General features: G+C 46.0%; 1 protein-coding gene across 1 annotated transcript in view; it reads right to left on the bottom strand.

Annotated features, from left to right (window-relative positions):
• Positions 1-16,174: 16,174 nt before the first annotated feature.
• ASB4 (ankyrin repeat and SOCS box containing 4) overlaps positions 16,175-20,906 on the bottom strand; it is a 10,919-nt gene continuing 6,187 nt past the window's right edge. The window contains exons 3-5 of the mRNA XM_009895342.1: positions 19,759-20,249; positions 18,035-18,148; positions 16,175-16,363 (exon numbers count right to left, since the gene is read on the bottom strand). Of these exons, the coding sequence (XP_009893644.1) occupies positions 16,175-16,363; positions 18,035-18,148; positions 19,759-20,249 (794 nt within the window). The remainder of the gene's footprint in view (positions 16,364-18,034; positions 18,149-19,758; positions 20,250-20,906) is intronic.

Raw genomic sequence — 20,906 nt, forward strand, 5'->3', positions numbered from 1 at the left:
AGACACAGGATTAGCCCATTTCCCCTCGGGTTTTCCAAGCAGAAATATGTATATGTGCACTCTATACCTCATCCACGGCAGGCTTGGGAGATGTACCCACCGCACATGGGAGATGGGCATGCCACAGGTGCATCAGGGCTGTACCTGACTTGCTGTGCGGTCCCGTGTCGAGCACATGGCCCCCGCAGGCAACACGGTCTCCCCGCAGCACACTGCACACAGGGCCATCAGTTCCAGCCGAGCTTCTGCAGTCCAGAAGGCGCCAGAAGTTGAAATGTTGTTTTGTTTTTTTTATCTTCCCCCGCACAAACCCAGCCAGTGACAGAGGCCACACACCCGGCTCCTGATTCAGCAAAGCACCGGAGGTACCAGGACTGGCTGCCTTCTAGCGCGTCAGAGGTTCACTGACATCAGCAGGTTTACTCATGGCTAAAAGGCATTCTGGTTTCACAGGAGATAAGCAGATGTTGCACTTCCCCCCTTTGCCCTCTGATCAGGACCTTACAAAGCCAATTTCCTATGTCAACAGAAACCACGCTGAAGCACCCCATGTTTTCTCTTCCAGATCGTTAGCTAAAACGTGTACACTGATTTTGTTACTGGTGCCTTGGGCACACGTCCAGATTAATCTTCCTGGAGCCTTGATAAGCGGTTGTTCATTATCATCTTTTTCCTATCACTTAACCAAGCTTTCAAATCCATCAGACTTTGCCCTTAGCATGCAATAATGTCCTTCCCATAGCATTATTACAAAACAAGCTTTGCTACCTTTGATAAGAAACACTACAGGACTGGAAAAATAGATACTTTTTTTTTCCCCTTACAGCAGTGATGATGACTTGAGAGGATCAGGCTATAACCTCCAAGAATTACAGAATCACAGAATGGTAGGGGTTGGAAGGGAACTCTACAGATCATCTAGTCCAACCCCACTGCCGAAGCAGGTTCACCTGGACAGGATTGTGTCCAGGCGGCCTTTGAATATCTCCAGAGAAGGAGACTCCACAGTCTCTCTGGGCAGCCTGTTCCAGTGTTCTCTCACCCTCAAAGTAAAGAAGTTTTTCCTCATGTTCAGATGGAACTTTCTGTGTTCCAGTTTGTGCCCATTACCATGTGTCCTGTTGCTGGGCACAACTGAAAACAGTCTGGGCCCATCCTCTTGACATTCGCCCTTTAGGTATTTATAAGCATTGATGAGATCCCTTCTCAGTCTTCTCTTCTCCCGGCTTAACACACACAGGTCTCTCAGCCTCTCCTCATAAGAGACGTGCTCCAGACCCCTGATAATCTTTGTAGTCCTCCGCTGGACTCTCTACAAGTAGTTCCCTGCCTTTCTTGAACTGGGGAGCCCAGAACTGGACACAGTACTCCAGATGTGGCCTCACCATGGCAGAGTAGCGGGGGAGGATAACTTCCCTTGACCTGCTGGCCGCACTTTTTTTAGTGCATCCCAGGATACCATTGGCCTTCTTGGCCATAAGGACACAGTGCTGCCTCATGGTCAACTAGTTGTCCACCAGGACTCGCGGGTCCTTTTCTGCAGAGCTGCTTTCCAGCAGGTCAATCCCTAACCTGTACTGGTGCACCAATCTTGAGCCTGGAGGAAGTGGTGCTTGAATATTAACCAGCTCTCTTGGACCCCTCTACCTTCTAGAGCCCTCACCCATGGGATTCTTCCAAGTAGGTCTTTGAAGAGACTAAAGTCAGCTCTCCTGAAGTCCAGGGTTGTAATCCTACTTTTTACCTTGCTTTTTCCACACAGGATCCTGAACTCCACCATCTCATGGCTGTGGCAGCCAAGGCTGCCCCCAGCTTTCACATCCCCAACCCATCCTTCTTTGTTTGTTACTACAAGGTCCAGCAGCACACCTCTCCTCATTGGCTCCTCCACCACCTGTGTCAAAAAGTTATCATGAATGGTCTGCAAAAACCTCCTGGACGGTGTGTGCCCGGCTGTATTGCCTTTCCAGCAAATATCAGGGTGGTTGAGGTCCACCTTGAGAACCTGTGGTTGTGAGGTTACTTTCAGCCATCTGCCTTTAAATTCTTGAGCGGTTTTGGCAAACAGAAGGTAGAACTTCGCAGTTTATGATCTCCCAGCTCAGCTAATTTGAGGGGGTGGGGATAGTGAAGAGGAAGGGGTACACTTCGAGGTTAACATCTTTGGGTTTGCATTCCCCAAAAGCTGACGACATAATTTTAGATGCTACATCCCAATCCTGTATTACAGGCCCTAAGGTGGCTTAGCACGTCTGTCCTGGCATGCACATTCAAGACAGAATGACTGACTCAGTACGTGGCCAGATGCTGCTCCTCCTTGCAGTCAGCAAAGAGAAAGCAGGACACCCCTGTGAGCAGTCTCAGTCACTCCTGCTTCTCTCCACTCACCTCATAAGGTGGAAAGGGTAGAAAATCCCCATGGGCAGTCTGAATTCTTCCCTGCCGTCTCCAATGCTGGATGGCACAGCACAAGGCTAGAACACAGTCCTGTGTCTTCAGAACATCCTGAGGCCTCTTAATAATGTAATTTTTATATAAGTGGAAAAATACATATGGGCTATCAAGAGTTGTTCCTCACCAACCCTCCTCAATATTCCTTCGGCAGCTGTGAAAGAAAACTGAAACAGAGTGCAACAAATTGGCCCACATAGAATTAGCACAGATTTTCCTGTCACTCCCTTGCTTTGCAGTTCCTAGCAGGAAGAGGCAAGACAAGAAAGGACCTACCTGATTTCCTGCTATGTGAGAGGAAGAGCCTTGAGGAATGAGCATCACGCTGCCTTCCTGGAGTCACGTTCCGTTGAAAACCCAGACAGACCTGCAACGTGTGAAACACAGCAAGAAGAGTGACCGCCATGCCCACCATTTGGGGCTGCAGAGAATCCTCCTGGAAGGTGACAGAGAGTTTCTAGTTTTGGACAGCCATACTTTAAGTTACATTGATATGATACATCCAGATATGCCCTGTCTGAAAGGCTTGAATAAGAAAATCAAGTGAAAAAAGATGATTGTTTTCATTGTTGTTAATAGGTCAGGCTTTCTGTACTACGTTGCATTAGGGGACTGAGCCTGAAAACTGAGAACCTCGGCATGGGATTCAGCACACCAAGTACAAAACCTTATCATGACACTACGTACACGCCTGTATGTATGGGCTGACGTGTGAGTTGGATATCTAAGCTCCCTCTCTAGTGACCAGAATTGATATATCCAGAGGACCCCAGAAAGCTATCAGCTCCTTCTGAAGCAGACACCTACTTCTGGCCAGCTGAGCAGCTCTCCCGTCTTCAATGGCAGAGTTCAGCTGACTGTAATGAGACTGTAGACACCTGGGGCACATGTAGGCACCTGCATTTAGATGGCTTCAGCTGTGAGCTGGCTCCCAGCTAATCCAGTTACCTAAATATAGACACCCGCTGCTATATGAGGAACCCTGGAGTACTCTGCTTGTTTCTCATCTGTCACTCCAGAACAGAGATCTTCCACAGGTCTTTTGTCACGTCTGCCAATCCCATAGCAAATACCTTGTACGGATGCTCTTGGCTTTCTCAAGTATCAGTGAACATTTATGTTTAGGTAAATGACTCAAGTCCCCTTACTAATTCTGGGTGGTTGTGGGAGGCTGGAAATACAGAGCTCGAAACAACGTCACTGCTGTGTCATTGCTGACCAGGGTGGATAGATAATGGAAAATCCCAGACAATATTTATCTTGCAACAACCACCAATGGGGTCATAGCAGAGGAACCCCGCTGGCTGCCAACAGAAGCTGTGTCAGCCCGGAGCTGCCCCGGTGCATTTCCCAGCATTGCAGGTCTCTGGGTTTGGGACTGGCCACGGTGCCACACGACCACAGGAGACAGCAGGAGGCTCATCACTTGGGGCTCTGCACCCCACAGCACAAGAACCCGAGAGCTCTGTCTGAGCCATGCTTACTCCTCCTTACCCAAATAGCAATAAACTTGCTAACTGGGCAGGCCTTTTGCAAAAAATTAGTAGCTAACTGTAACTGATGCTGGTTGTTTAATACCATGAGGCATATTGAGAAATCAGATGCATTGAAAGCCCTTTTCTGACTGTTTGTGTTCGTGGCTTTCTCTTTTTTTCTGGAGGCTTTACCATCCACAACACTCCTGGTTGATTTTTAACAAATTAACTGGCAAACAGGTTGGAATACCTGGCAGGGATACTTGTCCTTTCCTCCAATCACTGTAGCATGCAGCCTGATGAATAACGTGCATTGCAAAGGGTATTGGTGACCCAGCGCCACTCCCCTGCTTACAAAGGGTATTACTGGAGGAATTCAACCTTCGTGCAGGGGTGGATCAGATGGTTTATACCACTCTGGGTATTAACAGGTATGTGCCGTTGCTTCACAGACCATAGGGAGCTGTTTGCTCAGGCATAAAATTTCGTTTGTGTTGACACAGAAGCAGTTGTTTGTGCTTAGTTAGGGCCTGTTATAAAACCCTCTGAACTCACTGGACAACTCTCCTTTGTTTCTAATCAACTTTGCCTCAGGTTTTACATAAATACATGATGAAGAAAGCTTCCTTTTCGAACTCTGACTGGGGACACGCTTAAGTTTTCATTTTCCATGTTATTTGTGGAGATGCCCAGAAGCCTTCTGCTGGTCCCGATCACTTCATGAGCTTTGCCTCTGTGGCCTTGTCCTCCCGTTCCTCTCTTGTTCCTACTCCTGTTGCTGGTGCCAGACTGCACGCTTTGAGTGTTTCTTCTGTAGCTGAAGGATGGGAACAGTGCTTCAGAGGCATATCACCCTTCCAAAATAATTTGAACTTTTTTCAAGGATGATTGGTTCACTTGAGAAAAAAGAACAATAAAAATCATAGGACCTTCTGCATATTCCCAGGCTTCTGTCTCTTGAATGACATCCATGTCAGAACAGCTGGAGAAATGGCAAAGCTGCTCCCTGGAGTACCATAAATTGATGCAGGCAGACCCTGGAAATTATATTACAGAGATTAGTATTCAGGGCTGACCGAAGGAGATGTTTTCATCCTTCTCCAAAGAGTTGTCCTTGCCTTCTCCTTTGCTCTGCAGCAGGATGATATTCTCCATCTGTGAGTATTGATGATACGGGAGAGGATGTGTCTTGACTTTAAATCTGCACCATTGCAATCAGTCAGAGTAGAGAATAACTGCAGATCCTCCCATTTCTTCCCAAGAATAAACACACCCACTGCTATAGGAAATGAGAGTTTTGGGGGAGAAGGTCTGTCCTCAACAGCACGCACTTTCAGTGGGGCAGGATTTCATTTCATAACAACAGAAAGGAGATTCCAGCAAAGCTGTTGACAATGAAGGGCTAAAATAAAGGCTCTTCACCATTTCTTTAAACTGTATTAACACTAGAAGGTTGTTTTTTAAAAGAAGTATGAACATTTCCAGCAGAATAGAAGTAGATTGGAGTATATTATGTTAAGCTTTCACTTATAAAAGTTTTCTTTAAGATAAGTTTTCCAGAAGTGGTTACTTAATCGTTCTTATTTTCATAGAGTATGGGTATAGAATACAGAATATAGGTAATGGATCAACAGGTTGTCTATAAGCTTGCCTGAGAACTTCTGCTGATGTAATTTCACTTTCCATAGCTAACACTGTTCTTTCTGTATCAGGGTTCTAACACATTCCAACCTTTTATTTTCTTTTTCAAGCAATAAAAAAGTGTAATACGATGTGTGATCAACCAATTAATCAATGTAAATGATAAATAACAGAATAGTAAGCATTCATTTTTAGGCCTCACGCCACTCTCACTGAAATCTATGACAAGCTTCCTGTTGACACCAGTGAATTGTGGACAAATGGTTTGAGCTGTTGGTCGGTAGAGGAGACACATACATTCCTGAAGGTCTTTATAAGGCAAGAAGTAAATTAATTTTTAACTCCTTCAGAGTGCAAGACCAGACAAGAGGCGGGCTTCACGGTGTTACCTGCCATATGCTCTGCAAGATGGCACATGTTGTGCTGGAAGAATTTATGATCAAGTGACATATGTAGGGGCGGAAGAGGCATATGTGACATACATTTAGACATTCAAGATACATTGAACAGAAATGTGTATATGCACATAGGACCAATTTAAAAGCACTGGACTGGATGACAGCCCTTGCTTCAGCCCCATCACCCTTATCCAAGGCAGCACAACCAGTATTCCAGAACACCTTGAGCTCTAAACACTCCAGACCAGAAGGACATTAGTTCTCAGCCTTTCTGTTCAAACCAGGTGAGACCAGAAGCCCAGGTCCATGCTGAGGAAGTCTGGGTACAGACCTGCTGTTGGCTTTGAGGAGCAAGTCTGTCCCTGTCCGCAAAGAGGGCAGTTTGTCCTTGTGTGCCCGGCCACCGAGAGCTTGGCTGGGATAAAGGGGCTTCACCTGCACCTGGAGGACAGGACTCTTCTACGACACACAACAGAGACCAGCCACAGCCTGTGCTCATTTCACACAGCTGAGGCTTTTTAAAAAAAAAAGGATTAAGAGTGTCCAAACCCTGAACAATGTGAGGGGCTGCTTCAATACGGCTGGAAGATTATTCCAGCTGTTTGGGGCTGGGAGCCTGAAAAAGCTAAGCTTGCCTCCCATAGTCAGTGTAGCTCCAGACACTTGGACGTGAATAGCTTGGTTTAAGCAGAGGGCAGCCTGGCAGCTAGTGCTAGATAAAAGGACACAAAGCAGTGCTGTAAATAAGGAGGGAACGATTATAAACCTTAAAAATGCCCTTCAGGAAACATGTAGCTGCTGTTCAGTTGTTCACTGCTGGCTCTTTTGTTCTGCTTACAGCTTTCCATCCTTTTTTTTTCTTTTTTTTTCCTCTTTTTTCTTTTTTTTTAAGGACAAACACTGGGTAGGTATACAGCATGGCCTCCTCCGGTCGGGGCTGGGGGCCATGGGAAGCAGCGGTGCCTCTTGGAGTTGTTCTGGCAGCTTCCCGAGCAAGAGGCAGGGAACCCACGGGGACAGCGTGTTCCCCACCGGCTCCACCGGGAGATTAAAAACATGTTTATGTCGAGTCAGCGAGAGCCGCCTGGGCTGGTCACGCCACCGCTCTCTCCCTCCCTTTCAAGGCTGCTGGAAGGAGCAGCGTCAAAGTTCAAGCCTGTGTTCGAGTCTGTTCCAGGCAATGCCTGCAGTTCTCTCCTGCCTGCCGGTGGCTACTCACCACCTCACCAGTGCACCCAGGTCACCTGAAAATGAAGGGCAGCCAGGGCTGCCTCTCTGCCCCTCTCCCTGCCCTGCATCAGAAAGGGCAGATCTCCCTGTGCTCTAGTGGCTGCCAGCGACCGGGCAGGACCCGGTGCCATTTAATAGCAAACTTCCCCACCCTCACGGCATGGCCGGGTGACAGCGGATAGTGTATCCTGCTCAGCTGAAGAAGGAGCCCTCCTTCTTGATCTTCTCCAGGCAGAACCAACCCTCTGTCAAAGCTCTTGAGAGGATGGAAAAGGGACAAAGACCTTAAGGGGACAGCGAGTGCACACCCCTGAAGCACAGAGTTGTGTGGCTACTGCGTGAGGTGCCCCACAAGAGGGGACCGTGATGGTTGTAGTACACCATGCCAGGTACCAGTGGAATTTCAACCAGATGGAAAGAAAAGTAGGAGAGTTGGGTTACAGAGGCTCCGCACAGCCGTGTCAGGGTGTCTCGGATGCCTCCATCCAAAGCTTGCTAGTGCCAATGTCTGTCTGGGATGGGGTTGTGTATCCGCCTGTTTGTTTGCCCGTTGTTAAGGTCCCCCTGAGAGTCCTCAGCTGGCCCTGAGTACAAGCGCAGGAGACGTTTTGGGTTTGCCCTGAACTTGCAGTCACTGCAGTGGGAAGCTGTTCTCCACAGAGGGGCTGCAGCCCACGCTGGTGGCTTGTGAGTCCTTCCAGGGTGTGCCTGGTGGGCACAAGCACACAGAAATGTTGACTGTGACCAAATGGAGAGTCTTGTGTTCGAAATGACCTTGTCAGCTTCAAGTATCACAAGTCAAAGTTCACAGCCCTCAAAATGCTGATTCTTGCTGTTAAATAAACAATGTTTAATCTTTTTGGTTTCCATTGGGTTAGTTTTTTTCTTTTTCTAGTTCGCTGTTGGACTTCACCTCCGGATGTGTATGACCACTCTCACAGATTTATTGAGACACTCAGTTTTCACCCTGTGAAAATCTACAATATCACTTCGAATTCTAATGCCAGTTCTCCCCTATTTCCCTCAGTTCTTCCCCACCACCACCACTCGGATCAGCTAAGCTCCTACATCTCCCCTGCACAGCTCGCTGCCACATCTGCCCTTTTCCACCCACCCATGCTGAACTGGCTTGGCCAGGGCAGGGTGCAACCACTGCTCCACCAGCGTGAAAAGAAGCTGCCAGAGATAAACGGCTTCATGGACAGGGGCTTTGCTGATAAACCTCAGATCTCTAGAAAGTCCTCGTGTCATTAGAAGCCAAGGTCGCTGGCTTGTAATTCCTCCCACGCCACTAAAGGTTGCAGAATTTGATTTCAGGGAAAGCTGGCAGGGCAAGGAGTCTCTCCCATGTTCGTGATTACAGGGTAGGAACCTCCCACCGTGGTGGCAGATGAAATGTGTGAGCACAGCTCGCCTCCGCTGGTGCTGAGCAAGGCAAGGCACACTGCCCACCCCCCAAAATCCATCCAGCGTTTGGGTTTCAACACGCCCGCCATATGAGTGAGGGGCATTTGACTGAAGACTTTGTTCCAGCAGGCTGGGTAAGTGGGTTGCTATGGGTTAGGAAATCCAGACGCCGTGGAGGGAGGCACGAGCCCACAGAACTGCAGGGGAGCAGAGAGGGGTAGCAGCTCTGCCATCCTTGCTGAAAGAAGGTGCAGTGACGGAGTAGCAGTGGGGATCAGGCACCAAGTCACGTGCCAGAGGTTACACAGCCGGGGAAGGGAGGGCACACTGCTCTCTCCCATCTGTATCCTCGGGATAATCCAGCCGCCCAGCGGGGCACAGCCCCAGGCAGCTGGTGCTTGCTGCCCTTGCTGGATGCTCCACTCACCCTCCCAAGATGAACACCTGAGTGCTGGAGCGTACATCCAGGAAAACATTGAAATACTATGCATATATTATTCTAAACAACAGGACTGGGAAGAACTAAAAGTTCCCAAAATAATTTGTAGGGTTTAACACAGGAACTTCTTTAGTTCCCTACAAAATATTTCTAAATTAATCCACCAAAAATAGTAAGGCAATTGGGTCTCAGTTTTAGACTGGAATGCTGCATATTCTGCAGGTCACACCAGGCTTGATTGCATTAGAGACCTTTAAGATTGGGGCAATGCTGTGGTACATACTGTACTCCATCTACCCACCAGCTGCAAATTACACCATGAGTGGACTGACATATAAAACCCAAATATTACATCTAAAAATGTATTACTTCTTTGCTTTCCAGCTGGTCAAAGCTCCTTTAGTTGAGAAGAGTTTGACCTTGTTCATGGCATGTTGTTCTGTGTGTATGCAGGTGCCTGTGCAACTCATTTCAGATTATTTTTAACTGGGACAAACTCCCTTCATTGTACCAAAAAAATCATCCCAAACAAAAGCTAGAAAAAATGCTATAAGGTGGGAAAAAGAGAAAGAAATCACTGAAATTCTGTCAATTTATGATGGAGGGAAGGGCAGGGCTGTGGGAGAAATGGACTCAGATGACAGACTGGGGTCCAGATATCCAGCCAGGTATAGTTCAGAGCTGCTGACACCAAGAAGAGTGCTCACCATGGACAGAGGGTGACAACGTGCCCTTGAGATCAGGGCAGCCACACACCTTCTCCCCTGCAGTGAGCTTGGGAACAGCAGGACAGCCTCACCAAAGGGTTGGCTCCACTTTGGGAGGTAGATGTAATTCAACGGACTTCGCTGCAGCTGGGTCTTTAGGGTCAGTTTTACTCTGCATGGATGTTAAAATACCTGTATTGCTTTTTTGTCATGAAATGGCTTTGCCCTGCCCGCAGTGATGTCTCTTCGCCTGTGCTCTCCAGCACACTGTGTGCTTGTAGTCAGCCCAGGCACTGCCTTGCCCTTCGGCAACGCCTGCATTTTCGTACTGCGTGAGCCAATGCCCATAGATTTATAGGGCACACAATTCTGTCCCCTCCTTTATAGTGGGTAATTATAAAGAAAACTTTCCGCAAGTAGAGCTGCTCTTCTCTTCCCGCACCTTTTTCCTCAGACCTTAGCAGTTTATTTATTCTTAGTCCCTGACCAACTAGTGGTTTTTGTAGGGTTACCAGGAATAGGTAAAAATCCCAATTATTGTCTGGATTCGACCCCCTTCCCTCCCACAAATAGCCAGCAAGCTTATGGCTGTACAGAGGCAGTGCAACTCCCCACTGACGGTTACTAATGACATAATCTAACTCAGTGCTGACTGCAGTACCCACAGCGTAAGCACCTGTATGAATTGCGCTGTTACAAGTCTAAAATGTGGTGGGATTCCAGCACTAGGCAAAAGGCTGATACCAGCATCCCTAGCCAGCCCCAGCTTGAACGAACAGAACGAAATGGTTCATCAGGGGTGTAAAAATCACCACGTGCCCTCCTGTCCTTGTTTCAAACGCCTTAATTGTAATTTAGCAGCACTCCATAGGGGGCCTGTGCAAGGTAAAGGGCAACACGCAGCTGCCACATGCTACGACAATGCTAACTGTGTATTAAAATTGAACAGGTCATTGGAATGCGTGATAGCTATCGTCACCTTTCCGCTTTGTGTCTTACGAAGCTTAAGATGCATTTGGAGAAATAGCCTGACACAAATTTCTGAGCAGCCAACCAATTTCATCTGACTGTTGCTGTATATAGCAATCTTTCCTGACCCACTCGTCTGCTGCACCAGAGGTCCCTGCCGTTCTACAAATAGAGCCTGTGGTAGATCTTTCCACTACTTTAATGTAATTCTTGGGAAGGTTAAAGTGTCAGGCGCTAGCTAGGCTTTCGCATCTCTGCTAATAGCACGTTCTGCACTGTCATTTAGTAGAAGAGCAAACCCTAGGAAGTACAGGGAAATTCTACTGCCATACCTTGAAAGCAAATGGAAATATTGCTGTGTCCGACCCATCTGTATCTTGTAGCATTTCAGAAAAGCAGCAGCAGCCCTTCAAGGGCCCTGCTAACCTTCTGATGTGCTGAAAAGCTGGCATGCCTCTTTGCCTTCTCAGAGTTTAATAAAGGTACATAATAGCATAGGCCACCCCAGACGGTTTCAATCTTCCTTCCAATCTTAAAGACTGAACTCTTGTATGTTTAATTTAAAGGTACTTGTCCCATGAGCAAAATCTGCTGCCAAAAGCATTAGCGCATTTTCAAAGGACATTCCTCAAATATGAATGAGTCGAGCCCCTGTGATCATTTTAATTGATCCAGCAGTGCTTGCAGCTAAAAGCAAAGCTGTCATCTTTCAGTGCAGACCAGACCTTTTCCCCTATCCCCAAATATTTTTGTTCATGACATTTTATGAAAATAGCTGTCAGTCTTGCTCAGTCTGGGAGATTTATATAAATTCATGATCACAGCAGTTAACTTGATTCTGTCAAAACTGGTGTATAGGCTGTAAGATATTGACCCACAGAAAGAAGACAAATGGTTTTTCAAGATGGTAAGTGGTTCTGAATAAGTAAAATTTCATTGAAGCCAAAATGCTTATGGGAATTTATTGGTTTCAGCTCTGATACCCTGATTTTGGGTTGAAAAACTGATTGAAACCAGATCAAAGTTTTTGACCGGGATATCTTTGCAAGTCTCCTCACACATGCACACGCCTGCTGATGCACACACATGCCAACGCGTGCACAGACCCATGCAGAGCTGCCAGAACCAAAATGGGCATTTCAACACCATTGTGCTTTCATGTAGTCAGGAGTTCTGGTCCAAAACCTTACAAAATGATGCAGACAGCCTCATCATCCTCCACGCAGCCCTGGTGACAATGCCATGACAATGCCATGTAACAGCATGAAAAGGGGCTCAGGCAACCCATCCCCTTCCTCTGACAGCTTTTTAAATGCCAAGGGCAGAAAGACACGGAGATCCTGGCTGCCTGTGCCAGGTGGCCCCAAGGCCCTCTATTTTGGTCTGTGCTTTGAACTTTTTTCTCTTTATAATGCAAACTCATCTTAATGCTGTTCATTATGGGAGGAGCAAGGGATGTGGAACCAGCATCTCCTTGTGCTGGAGGTCCCGAGCCTGAGTACTGCTTCCGTTCAGCCAAGCAATAGACTCTTCATCGGGGATTTTGCTTTTGGAGTTGAGGTGGGTCACACTGAGTGTTGAGTATGGTCCTAAAGTACCAGTAATGAGCACATTAACAAAATAGATATCACACTCTGGGACCAGCCTGTACGTGGACAGTTGTCAATACTTATCCAAAGCCACCTTTGTGGAGAGAAGACCTACATATCACATCCCCAAGCCTTGTGCAACCCGTATGGTCTTGATACCACTGCACGAAGTAGGAGGCAGCTGAGCATACATCCTTCCCCTCCTGCCACCAGCAGCACTGGGAAATTAGCCTGTCTCAAGGACGAGTAGTGGAGGCTTTAAATACATGTTGGCTGAAGGCTGAGGAGGAACTGGTCAACATTTACTGCCTCCTCTTCCAGTGTCCTCAGTTGCTGCTTTGCGGTCTCTGGCTTCTGCTCTTAGCATTGGGCCGGCAGGACAAGCAGCAGTGTTGGAGAGCTGAACCAGCCATCCTGTTTTGGGCTCATTGCCCTAGCATCTAAAGGCTGACCAAATATGAATACACATTTAAAGGTTTTGCAGGAAAATACAGTCCTGGACACTGTTAAGACTTCAGTTTTACCTACGTACTCTCTGTAGATAAATTATTGGAGTTTTGAGTCAAGCTGGATCCAATCAAACATCAGGGGCTAGGTTTAAAATTATTGCAAGAGCACTTTACAAAGTGGATGTCTATATTTCCATGAGGAGCTGAATTATGGGTCTGCACTGGCCCACAAAAACATGCAGAGTGTCTCTATGTTCACAGATGAGATAATATCTTTTGTCAACAATGCATGCGGCTTAAGAACATCTCTTCATATACATCTCTTAAAAAGCATAAGGACCAAAAAATGTAATCTGATTGTTGTCCACTGAGAAGTCATTAAGGGAGCTGTGGGAAAGCGCTGCCAGTGGGAAAGGACAGTTCATTCTTTGTACCCATCTGGGCTTTAAATATTCTAATAGGCTGTGAAATGCAATGGAAATGTCTCAAACATGGCTACATCTCTACTAAGAAGCCAAATGCCAAAAAGCAACTCATTTCACAGAAGACACCAAACAACCCTGAAAACAATTTTCTGTCATTTTAGGTCACGACTAGGTTCAAACTTGCAGTGTAGGGGTGACAACTCAGCCTCTCATTATTTCCACCTGCAGCCATCCAATCTGTAGCAGCTTTGAAAATACAAAAGCATGATCGGGAGCTATATGACAGTATGAAATTTCAAGGCATCTACACTAAGTCAGAATAATAAGACTGTGCATGCCATAAATTTAATAAATGATGAGCTTATTATCAGATACCCCCATGCCTCATATGAGCAACTCCATCTGGTGCATGGGAATAGAGTACAGTAAGAGAAAAAACCCAAAGAAATGCTAAAAGGTAACAAATAATAAGGTTTGCTTACTGTTGGTCTTTCTAATTCCAACAGCAGAAGCAATTAAAGTGCATCAATCGGGTCTTTTTTTTTTTTTTTCTGTGGTAGGGATGTTCTCCAGTGTTTTTAACAGCTTGCAAATTCCTATGACTATAATCAGCCTGATCCCACTGTGCTCCCTGTCAGATACCACAATGGCTATAATCTGGCACCTGCTTGGTACAAAGCTTAGAAGTGAGGCTGGGTGCCCACAGAATAAAAATTAAGCGTGTTCACTGCACAGGGGGAGGATCAGAGGGAATTTAGGAACACTGGTGACAGCCTTTTTTCTTCTCTCTCAGCAAGGGAGTCCTGACTACGACAGGTCCAAAAACGATGCTATTGTTCTGCCTTAAACCTCCCTCTTCCAGATGCAGAATTTCACTTCCAGAAGCAGCCAGCGTGGGGATGTGTTCCCATTAAAATCGGCTACCTCCATCTGTCTCTTCTGGACTATCCAGCTTGCCCCATTGTCAGACTGTTCAGAGAGCAACAAACATTTTCTTGCCTTGACCAGTTTGCAAATCCTCTTCCTCATGCCTGACTCACATAGATACATTGCCTAGAAAAGCGTTGGGTTTAGATAACCTAAGCTTTCTCCATCCTTCCAAATTCACTGGTTTTCCTCAGTGGATCCCATCGACCTGGAACTGCCTCAAGCAGATTTTTCTGTCGACAAATTGCCCCAGATCCTGATCATTCTCCCCTGTAAACTACTGTAGTGTCTCTGACAGACATACCTCTGCAAGTCTGTAGAAATCTTTCAGCAGTTTAGTGAAGTATCGGGATCTATATTACAACTTCATTCATATGAGAAAGCATTTTCTCATGGTCTGTGTTGTCTTTGAAATTCTCCACTGGCACTGGAAACTGTTAAATGGCAATCTAAGTTGCTGTCTAGCTAAACATAAACAGAGCTATGCATTGGGTTCTCTCCTAACACAACGTACAAACTTTGATTCATGAAAACTGAGATGAAAAGAAAGCAAAGGGATTTATAACACTAAACAATCTGCACATTTCCTCAAGTGCTGTTATTGCCACTTTGCGAGACATAGAGACACTGAACAGCTTGGCCGCTCCAGCTGGGAAAAGCCTAATGTGCTGTGGGCTGTCTTGCAAAGAGATAATAATAATGATGAGGACTGACAGCTTCACAGCCAGAGATGCAATGAGAAGCCAGGAGTGACTGGCTCCCAACGGTGGGCATTGCACACCTCCCTTTCAACAGAGCCCAGAGTTGTCAGGGTCTAAAAAAAGTGGAACAGCCCAGATGGGTTGCATCAAACCAAAAAAAAAGGAAGAAAAATGGTTTTTATCTGTAGGTCAGATCCCACACTTGCCCTTGTTTTGGGCTACTTTGTGTGTGATGTGCCTCTGCGCCTCATTTCATCTTCCTACCATCCTGGAGATGGTAGCTTGGTCAGGAGTAAAGGTTTCCTGCGAGCAGGGAAACCAGTGCTGGCACGTCGCAAAGCAGAGGGCCTCCAAACCAGGGGAGCGGGCAGGTCTGTAACAGCACAGTCAACACATCTGCATCTTGGAAACACCTTTCAGTTTAGGTGGGATTCCTCTCACCCTCGCTTAGCTGCCAAAAAAATGAGGTGTACAGTCCATGTTAGCAGGCTGGGTTCCTTTTATAGTCAATAAAAAGAAGGGCTCATATTCTTCCCAGATCCCATCCAACACCATCCTGAGGGATATATGGATGGGTATAAGTACAGCTGTGCAGGTTACAGGGGCAAGTCCATTCTACCTGCATTTCTCAACACCAGGACATGAAATTATCATCGGTCAAAGTGAGAAAAGAAATGAAGACCACATCTGGTCAAAGCTACCTGGGCATGAATTGCAATGTACAGAAATCTCAGTGCTGCAGATTTCAATATTGTGATTAATAATGGGAAAAATTCATACAATTAAAAAAGATATTATTATGACAAAGCTTTACAAGATACAGACAGGTGTAGTGAACAGTGAACTAACACTGAATTGAGAGTAAATCCACAGGAAAATCTGGAAACTACTAAAATCCTGTCTGCGGTCATGATTCCAAGCAGTTTGCCCATTTCTTTCTGGGAAAGCATTTCTGTCACGCCAATAAATGTCCTATTTTCTGATGGTATCCTTTCTTTTACTCCCAAAATGACAGCTGAAGAAAATTACAGTGAAACAGTATCAAAGGTTGTTCAGCTTGAATCTAATGCTATCTAGCAGGCAGCGGAAAAATACCAAAGGCAGCAGCAGCATCGCTTAAGCTAGGCTGAACAAAGCATGGAAGTATGTGCCCCTGTGTTTGTTGGGGTTGGGAAAGGGGGATCCTTTCCAGCTCTGCCTCCGCCAGCGTGACCCACAGCCTGCAGCTGTGGTTCCTCAGTGCAGGGAAACACAGCAGCTCCGAGGAGAGCCAGGAAATCCTGTATGGATTATGCCTGGATCTCCAGCACCCCGCAGAGGCGCGCGGGTCCGGGAAGGGAGACGCTGAGGCCCGCTCTGCTGCAGCTCAGTAGATGATTCCTTCTGGTTCCAGCAGCAAGTACTTCTTCATGGACGGGGGGATGGAGAGCAAGGGGACTCCTCGGTGGCACCTTTCTGACAGTATCGCCCGAATAGCACATCTGCATAAATGCATGAGCGACCGTGGTGAGTTGCTGCACACAGTGAACAAAGAGTCATAGAAATCCTGGTGCTGCTGTAAAAAAAAACACAACAGAAGCATGTTTTAGGGCTATAAGGCTGTTTTCCTTCCCTCCCTTTCCCCTGCCCACACGCAGAACAAGGTAAAAAGCAGTGGCAGCCATCCTGTCCCTAGGAGGCACATCCAGCACCAGGGACTTGGTTTAGCCAAACGCCTGTAGAAAATTCTTATGCTTGCTTCAAATATTTAGTGTTAAGTTAAAGACCACAATGAAATCTTTAGGCATGGGATGTCTTATATCCAGCAATTTAAGGTGAGGTTTCCTCTGTGGTGTTAGCCCTGGTCCGAAGAGAGGTTGTAGCCAGCTCAGGGTCAGCGCACGTGGGCGAGTTAATCCCCTAAACCCCATCGCAGGGCAGCGTAACACCGGCGTTACCCATCAGCTCGCTGGGGCAAAGTCGCTTTGGTCTTACTCACCACCCCAGTGGCCTTTAAGAATAAATAATATTGCATCCCTGCAAGAAGAAAAGTGCAGACGCTTACAAGCGATGTTGAAATAAAAGACTCAAACGGTAAATACATGTGCCTATGTGTGACATGGCCTTATTTTATAATCTTGCTACTTGACAGATCTGGTTACACATATTTTCAGATACACTTCATGTATGGGAAAGTACAGATTTGTGTCAACAAAGAATTTTCATCAATCTCATGTCAAATTCAACAAATAGCTTTGACAACAAAAATTAAAATCTCAATAAAGAAACAGGGCAACTGTGGACTTTTCCAAATAAGAATGTTCCAATATTTCAGATTTATTTTTTTGTTTGAAGAAAAATTATTATTTATTATTATTGTTGTTGGTTTTGTTATTGTTCTTGTTAAGGTGAAAAACGACCTTTAACTTTTAATTTTGTGTTCACCCAGACTGATTTCTTTTAATTTTTTCTGAACAAATCTGACCCCTAAAAAGTCTCACAGTTCCCCCTAAAAAGTCTCACAGTTCCTCAGGCTATATAACTCTGCATTATCATACAGATGGAGTTACCTAAATATCACCAATAATGTATAGCAGATATTGGTGCACTTTACTGATTTGAAAATTTTGAAAAAGCCCAGTATTAATAAAAAACTAGGTTTAAACTGGAATATTGGGGCTATCAGGATTTCTGAATTAAAGGGATAATTATGTCAAAGCATGTAGTTTGTCCCACAGTTTTGCATTTTGACAACATCTTTTCCGCTTCGATCTCTTATTTTTTTATTTACATTCTCCCTTATATTTGCAGCTAACCAGTCCTGCTTGCAGAAACCCAACCCATGCAACAGGACCTAAAGATACATAGTCATACCCGTGTAACACGGTACTTTAAAAACATTTGCTGACTTAAAAAAAATATAAATATACATATTGACAGATCTGAAGAAACACCAATCAGAGCCAGAATCTTTGCACTTGCTGAGTGCAGGGACAGCTGAGCTCCTGCAGCACCCCTGACAGGGGGATGCTCCAGAGGATAATGTTGCAATGAAAATTTCTCAAAAGCATGATTTTTGTCAGTGAGTGATACGTTTTTGTCAAGTGTGTGACATTAAATGGGGAAGTCCCAAATGCCCTGAGACGTTCTTCTCTTTTAAAAACATTCTCACTTTTCTGTGGCTGGATATGGAGAATGCAAATAATGAGCTTGGATTTTACTCAGTAACAACTCATTAAGAGTTTACCTCAAAGACGTCGTCAGGTATGGCTGCTTTCCACTTCGATGTTGATTTGATGTGTTCGTAGGTATTGACGACAACCTCCACAGCTCTGGGGTGGGAATGACAGGCTTGTAGCACCTGCAGGCGGGATGCACAGAGACCATGAGCACCACCAAGAAGCTGGGGCTAGCCTGGATGCTTGCCACGGGGCAACGGCATGCTGAGATGGACACAGCCAAAGAATTATGGAAGGATAAAGTTGGAGCTGCAAAAGACACAAGCCATACCTGCACTGTTCAGTGCAACATGGCGCACACCCCAGTTTAACACCGTACAGAACTACTGGCTTAGATCTCCAGATGGGGGTAGCTTTATCACCTGAACCTGGAGATAACTTGTTCGTAGCTAGGTTGAGTGACTCGACACCAGGCAGAGCCATGCACAAATGCCTTGCTCTAGGTCATGCAGCATAGGAACAGAAAAAATCCCATCAGATGAGTCAAAAATGCATTGTTACAGGAAAATTTAAAGGAAGACTGGGAGATAACACAGCTCAGAAGTAAAACTCCCAAGCCACTCAAGGCCCCTGAAACAACTGCTCTGCCCAGTAGGAAAAAAACAAAGTCTACTGTCACTCACATGCGTGGAATAACACTTGGCATTCACACTGTATGATGCACAATTTTGTCCCACACAGTAGCCAGGCTGTCACAAGCAAAACTGCAGAACATCCCTCCGGCATAAATATCATCCCACACATTTTACAGATGGCAAATGATGGTTTGGAAGGGACACCCGCTCCACGCAACAAGAGAAAGGCGGAGGCAGGAAGAGGAGACCCCAGACCTGGCTCTCAAACGTGCTGTAGGAGACTAAGTGTTGTTCCGTTACAGACAGGGACAGCTCATCCTGGGATCAAGAGGGCACAGCCAAAAGTTTGGCATTTTGTTCAAAGGCTTCTGGTTGCTTGGCTAGTTAAAATTAGACATATACAGTGGAGGAGCTGCAAGATGTTGCTCAGGGCACTGGATGAGAGAAAATAAGTCCCGATTACAGCAAGCTTATTTAGTTGTGTGGTATAACAAGTCTATCAGCTATTTCTGTCAGTGCCTTGGGCTTTGCAGACATTTAGAAATTCTTTGGGAGGGATCCTGCAATTATTTTTCTTCTTCTTTTTTTTTTTTTTTTTAACCAACTATGAGCCCAGGCCCAGCATTTCCCCTTAATTTCTCACATTTCCTGGGGATAAGCCACAGCTTTACTGAGATCCGTTTCACTCTGAATAGATTTGAATAGATTTTTAAAGGCCAGAAGTGAAAAACTGAACCAACTGGTCTGATATCCAGTCTTTGATAGAGGCCATGAAATATGGATTTCATGTAACCCAGTTAAGCCTGTACAGAGCCAGGTTTGAAAAAAGCATGTAGGTTCTCTGAAATGAGAAAGTAAATCAGCTCTGAAAAATTAGGCTTGAACCAGCATTTAGAGTTTGGTGTTTCAGGTTGGTTAAGAACAAAAATGGGATCTGGATCCGGCTTCTGGCATTAGCAACTGTAATTTCACTTCAGTTAAGTGGCACCGCTCTTACAACAGGTTGTCTCAGAAGGTTTGGGATATTCTTTGCCCACAGTTTAAAAGACTCGAGCAAATCCAGATACCACCAAACCCTGAAGTTTGGATCTCTCACCCCATTCCTGTTCAAGTCACCACCTCTCCCCATACCCCTACTGTACAAAGCCATCCTTAACCTTGTGGAACTGCAGAGGATAGATCCTCGCCGCTCCATGATTCAACAGCAGCTGGTAGCAGATGTCAGGCTGGGCAGCTGGCCGCACAGGTGTCACTTTTATGATATACTGTAGGGGTGCACAGCCGTTGACATCCATGATGTTTACTTCTGCTCCTGCCTCCAGCAGCATATGCAGCAGGACGTGGTCACAGTTCCAGGCAGCTTTGTGGAGCGGTGATTTGAAATCCTCATCACGAGCGTTCACTTCAGCTTTATAGTCTAAGAGCATCCGACAGATGAGGTGGTGATCTGGGCTGTATATTTGATCCTTATAGTGAAGGGCCCAATAGGCTGCGCAGGCCAGAGGGGTCTCCATGTAGGCATTGAGAGCATCAACATGCGCTCCTTGTTCCATGTAAAAGGCCACGAGCTCCGGGATACCCAAACGCGCAACAGTGTGCAGAGGAGTCTCCTCATCTTGGTTGTTTGTTTTTATGTTCACATTTGCTCCTGGCAAAGAAAGATGAAGGGGAAAAGTGAAGGGGAAAATTGAAGGCAACAAAGTCCTGGTGCAGCAATCTCTCTGCTTGAGCCCTCCTACCCAAGGAGAAGGTGAGGGTGAGCAACTGGCTTGAAAGATGCACGTGGAAATGCAAATAGCTAAGGAAGTGGATTCTGCATTTGTTAAGCCTCCAGGAAACCCTTAGAAACTTCAGGTTCTTGGATCCAGCTTCAGATGCCATAGCTTGGCCCCAAGCTGACAGAACGCCTTATCTGAACACTCAATTTTCCAGCAGCATGCAGGTCCAAATCTCTGTGCAAAATGCTTTTGCCTCTAAATTAAGAACTGAAGGGAAAAGGAGAGCTTTACTCTCACTCCAGAGAATAGCTCTGCTCTGATCTATACCCTGGGAACGCTTCCTGCAGCACCTCATTAATTGCGAGCCTGGAAGAAATGACATTTTACAATAGATCCGTAGATGATATATATATATTTTTAAAAAAGCAAAACAAAACAAAACAAAACAAAAAAAACCCCAACCTTAGCCAAAGTCCCCAGCTGAGGGTCTGGATCCTGGTTTTAAGCTGTTAAGGGGATGGCTACGACTGCTGTAGTTGTACCGAGCGGCTGTGGCCGCTGAAGCAACAGCACCATCTACCGAGCAG

Source organism: Charadrius vociferus, unplaced genomic scaffold (assembly GCF_000708025.1).
Source record: "Charadrius vociferus isolate BGI_N301 unplaced genomic scaffold, ASM70802v2 scaffold31, whole genome shotgun sequence".
NCBI classification, from domain to species: domain Eukaryota; kingdom Metazoa; phylum Chordata; class Aves; order Charadriiformes; family Charadriidae; genus Charadrius; species Charadrius vociferus.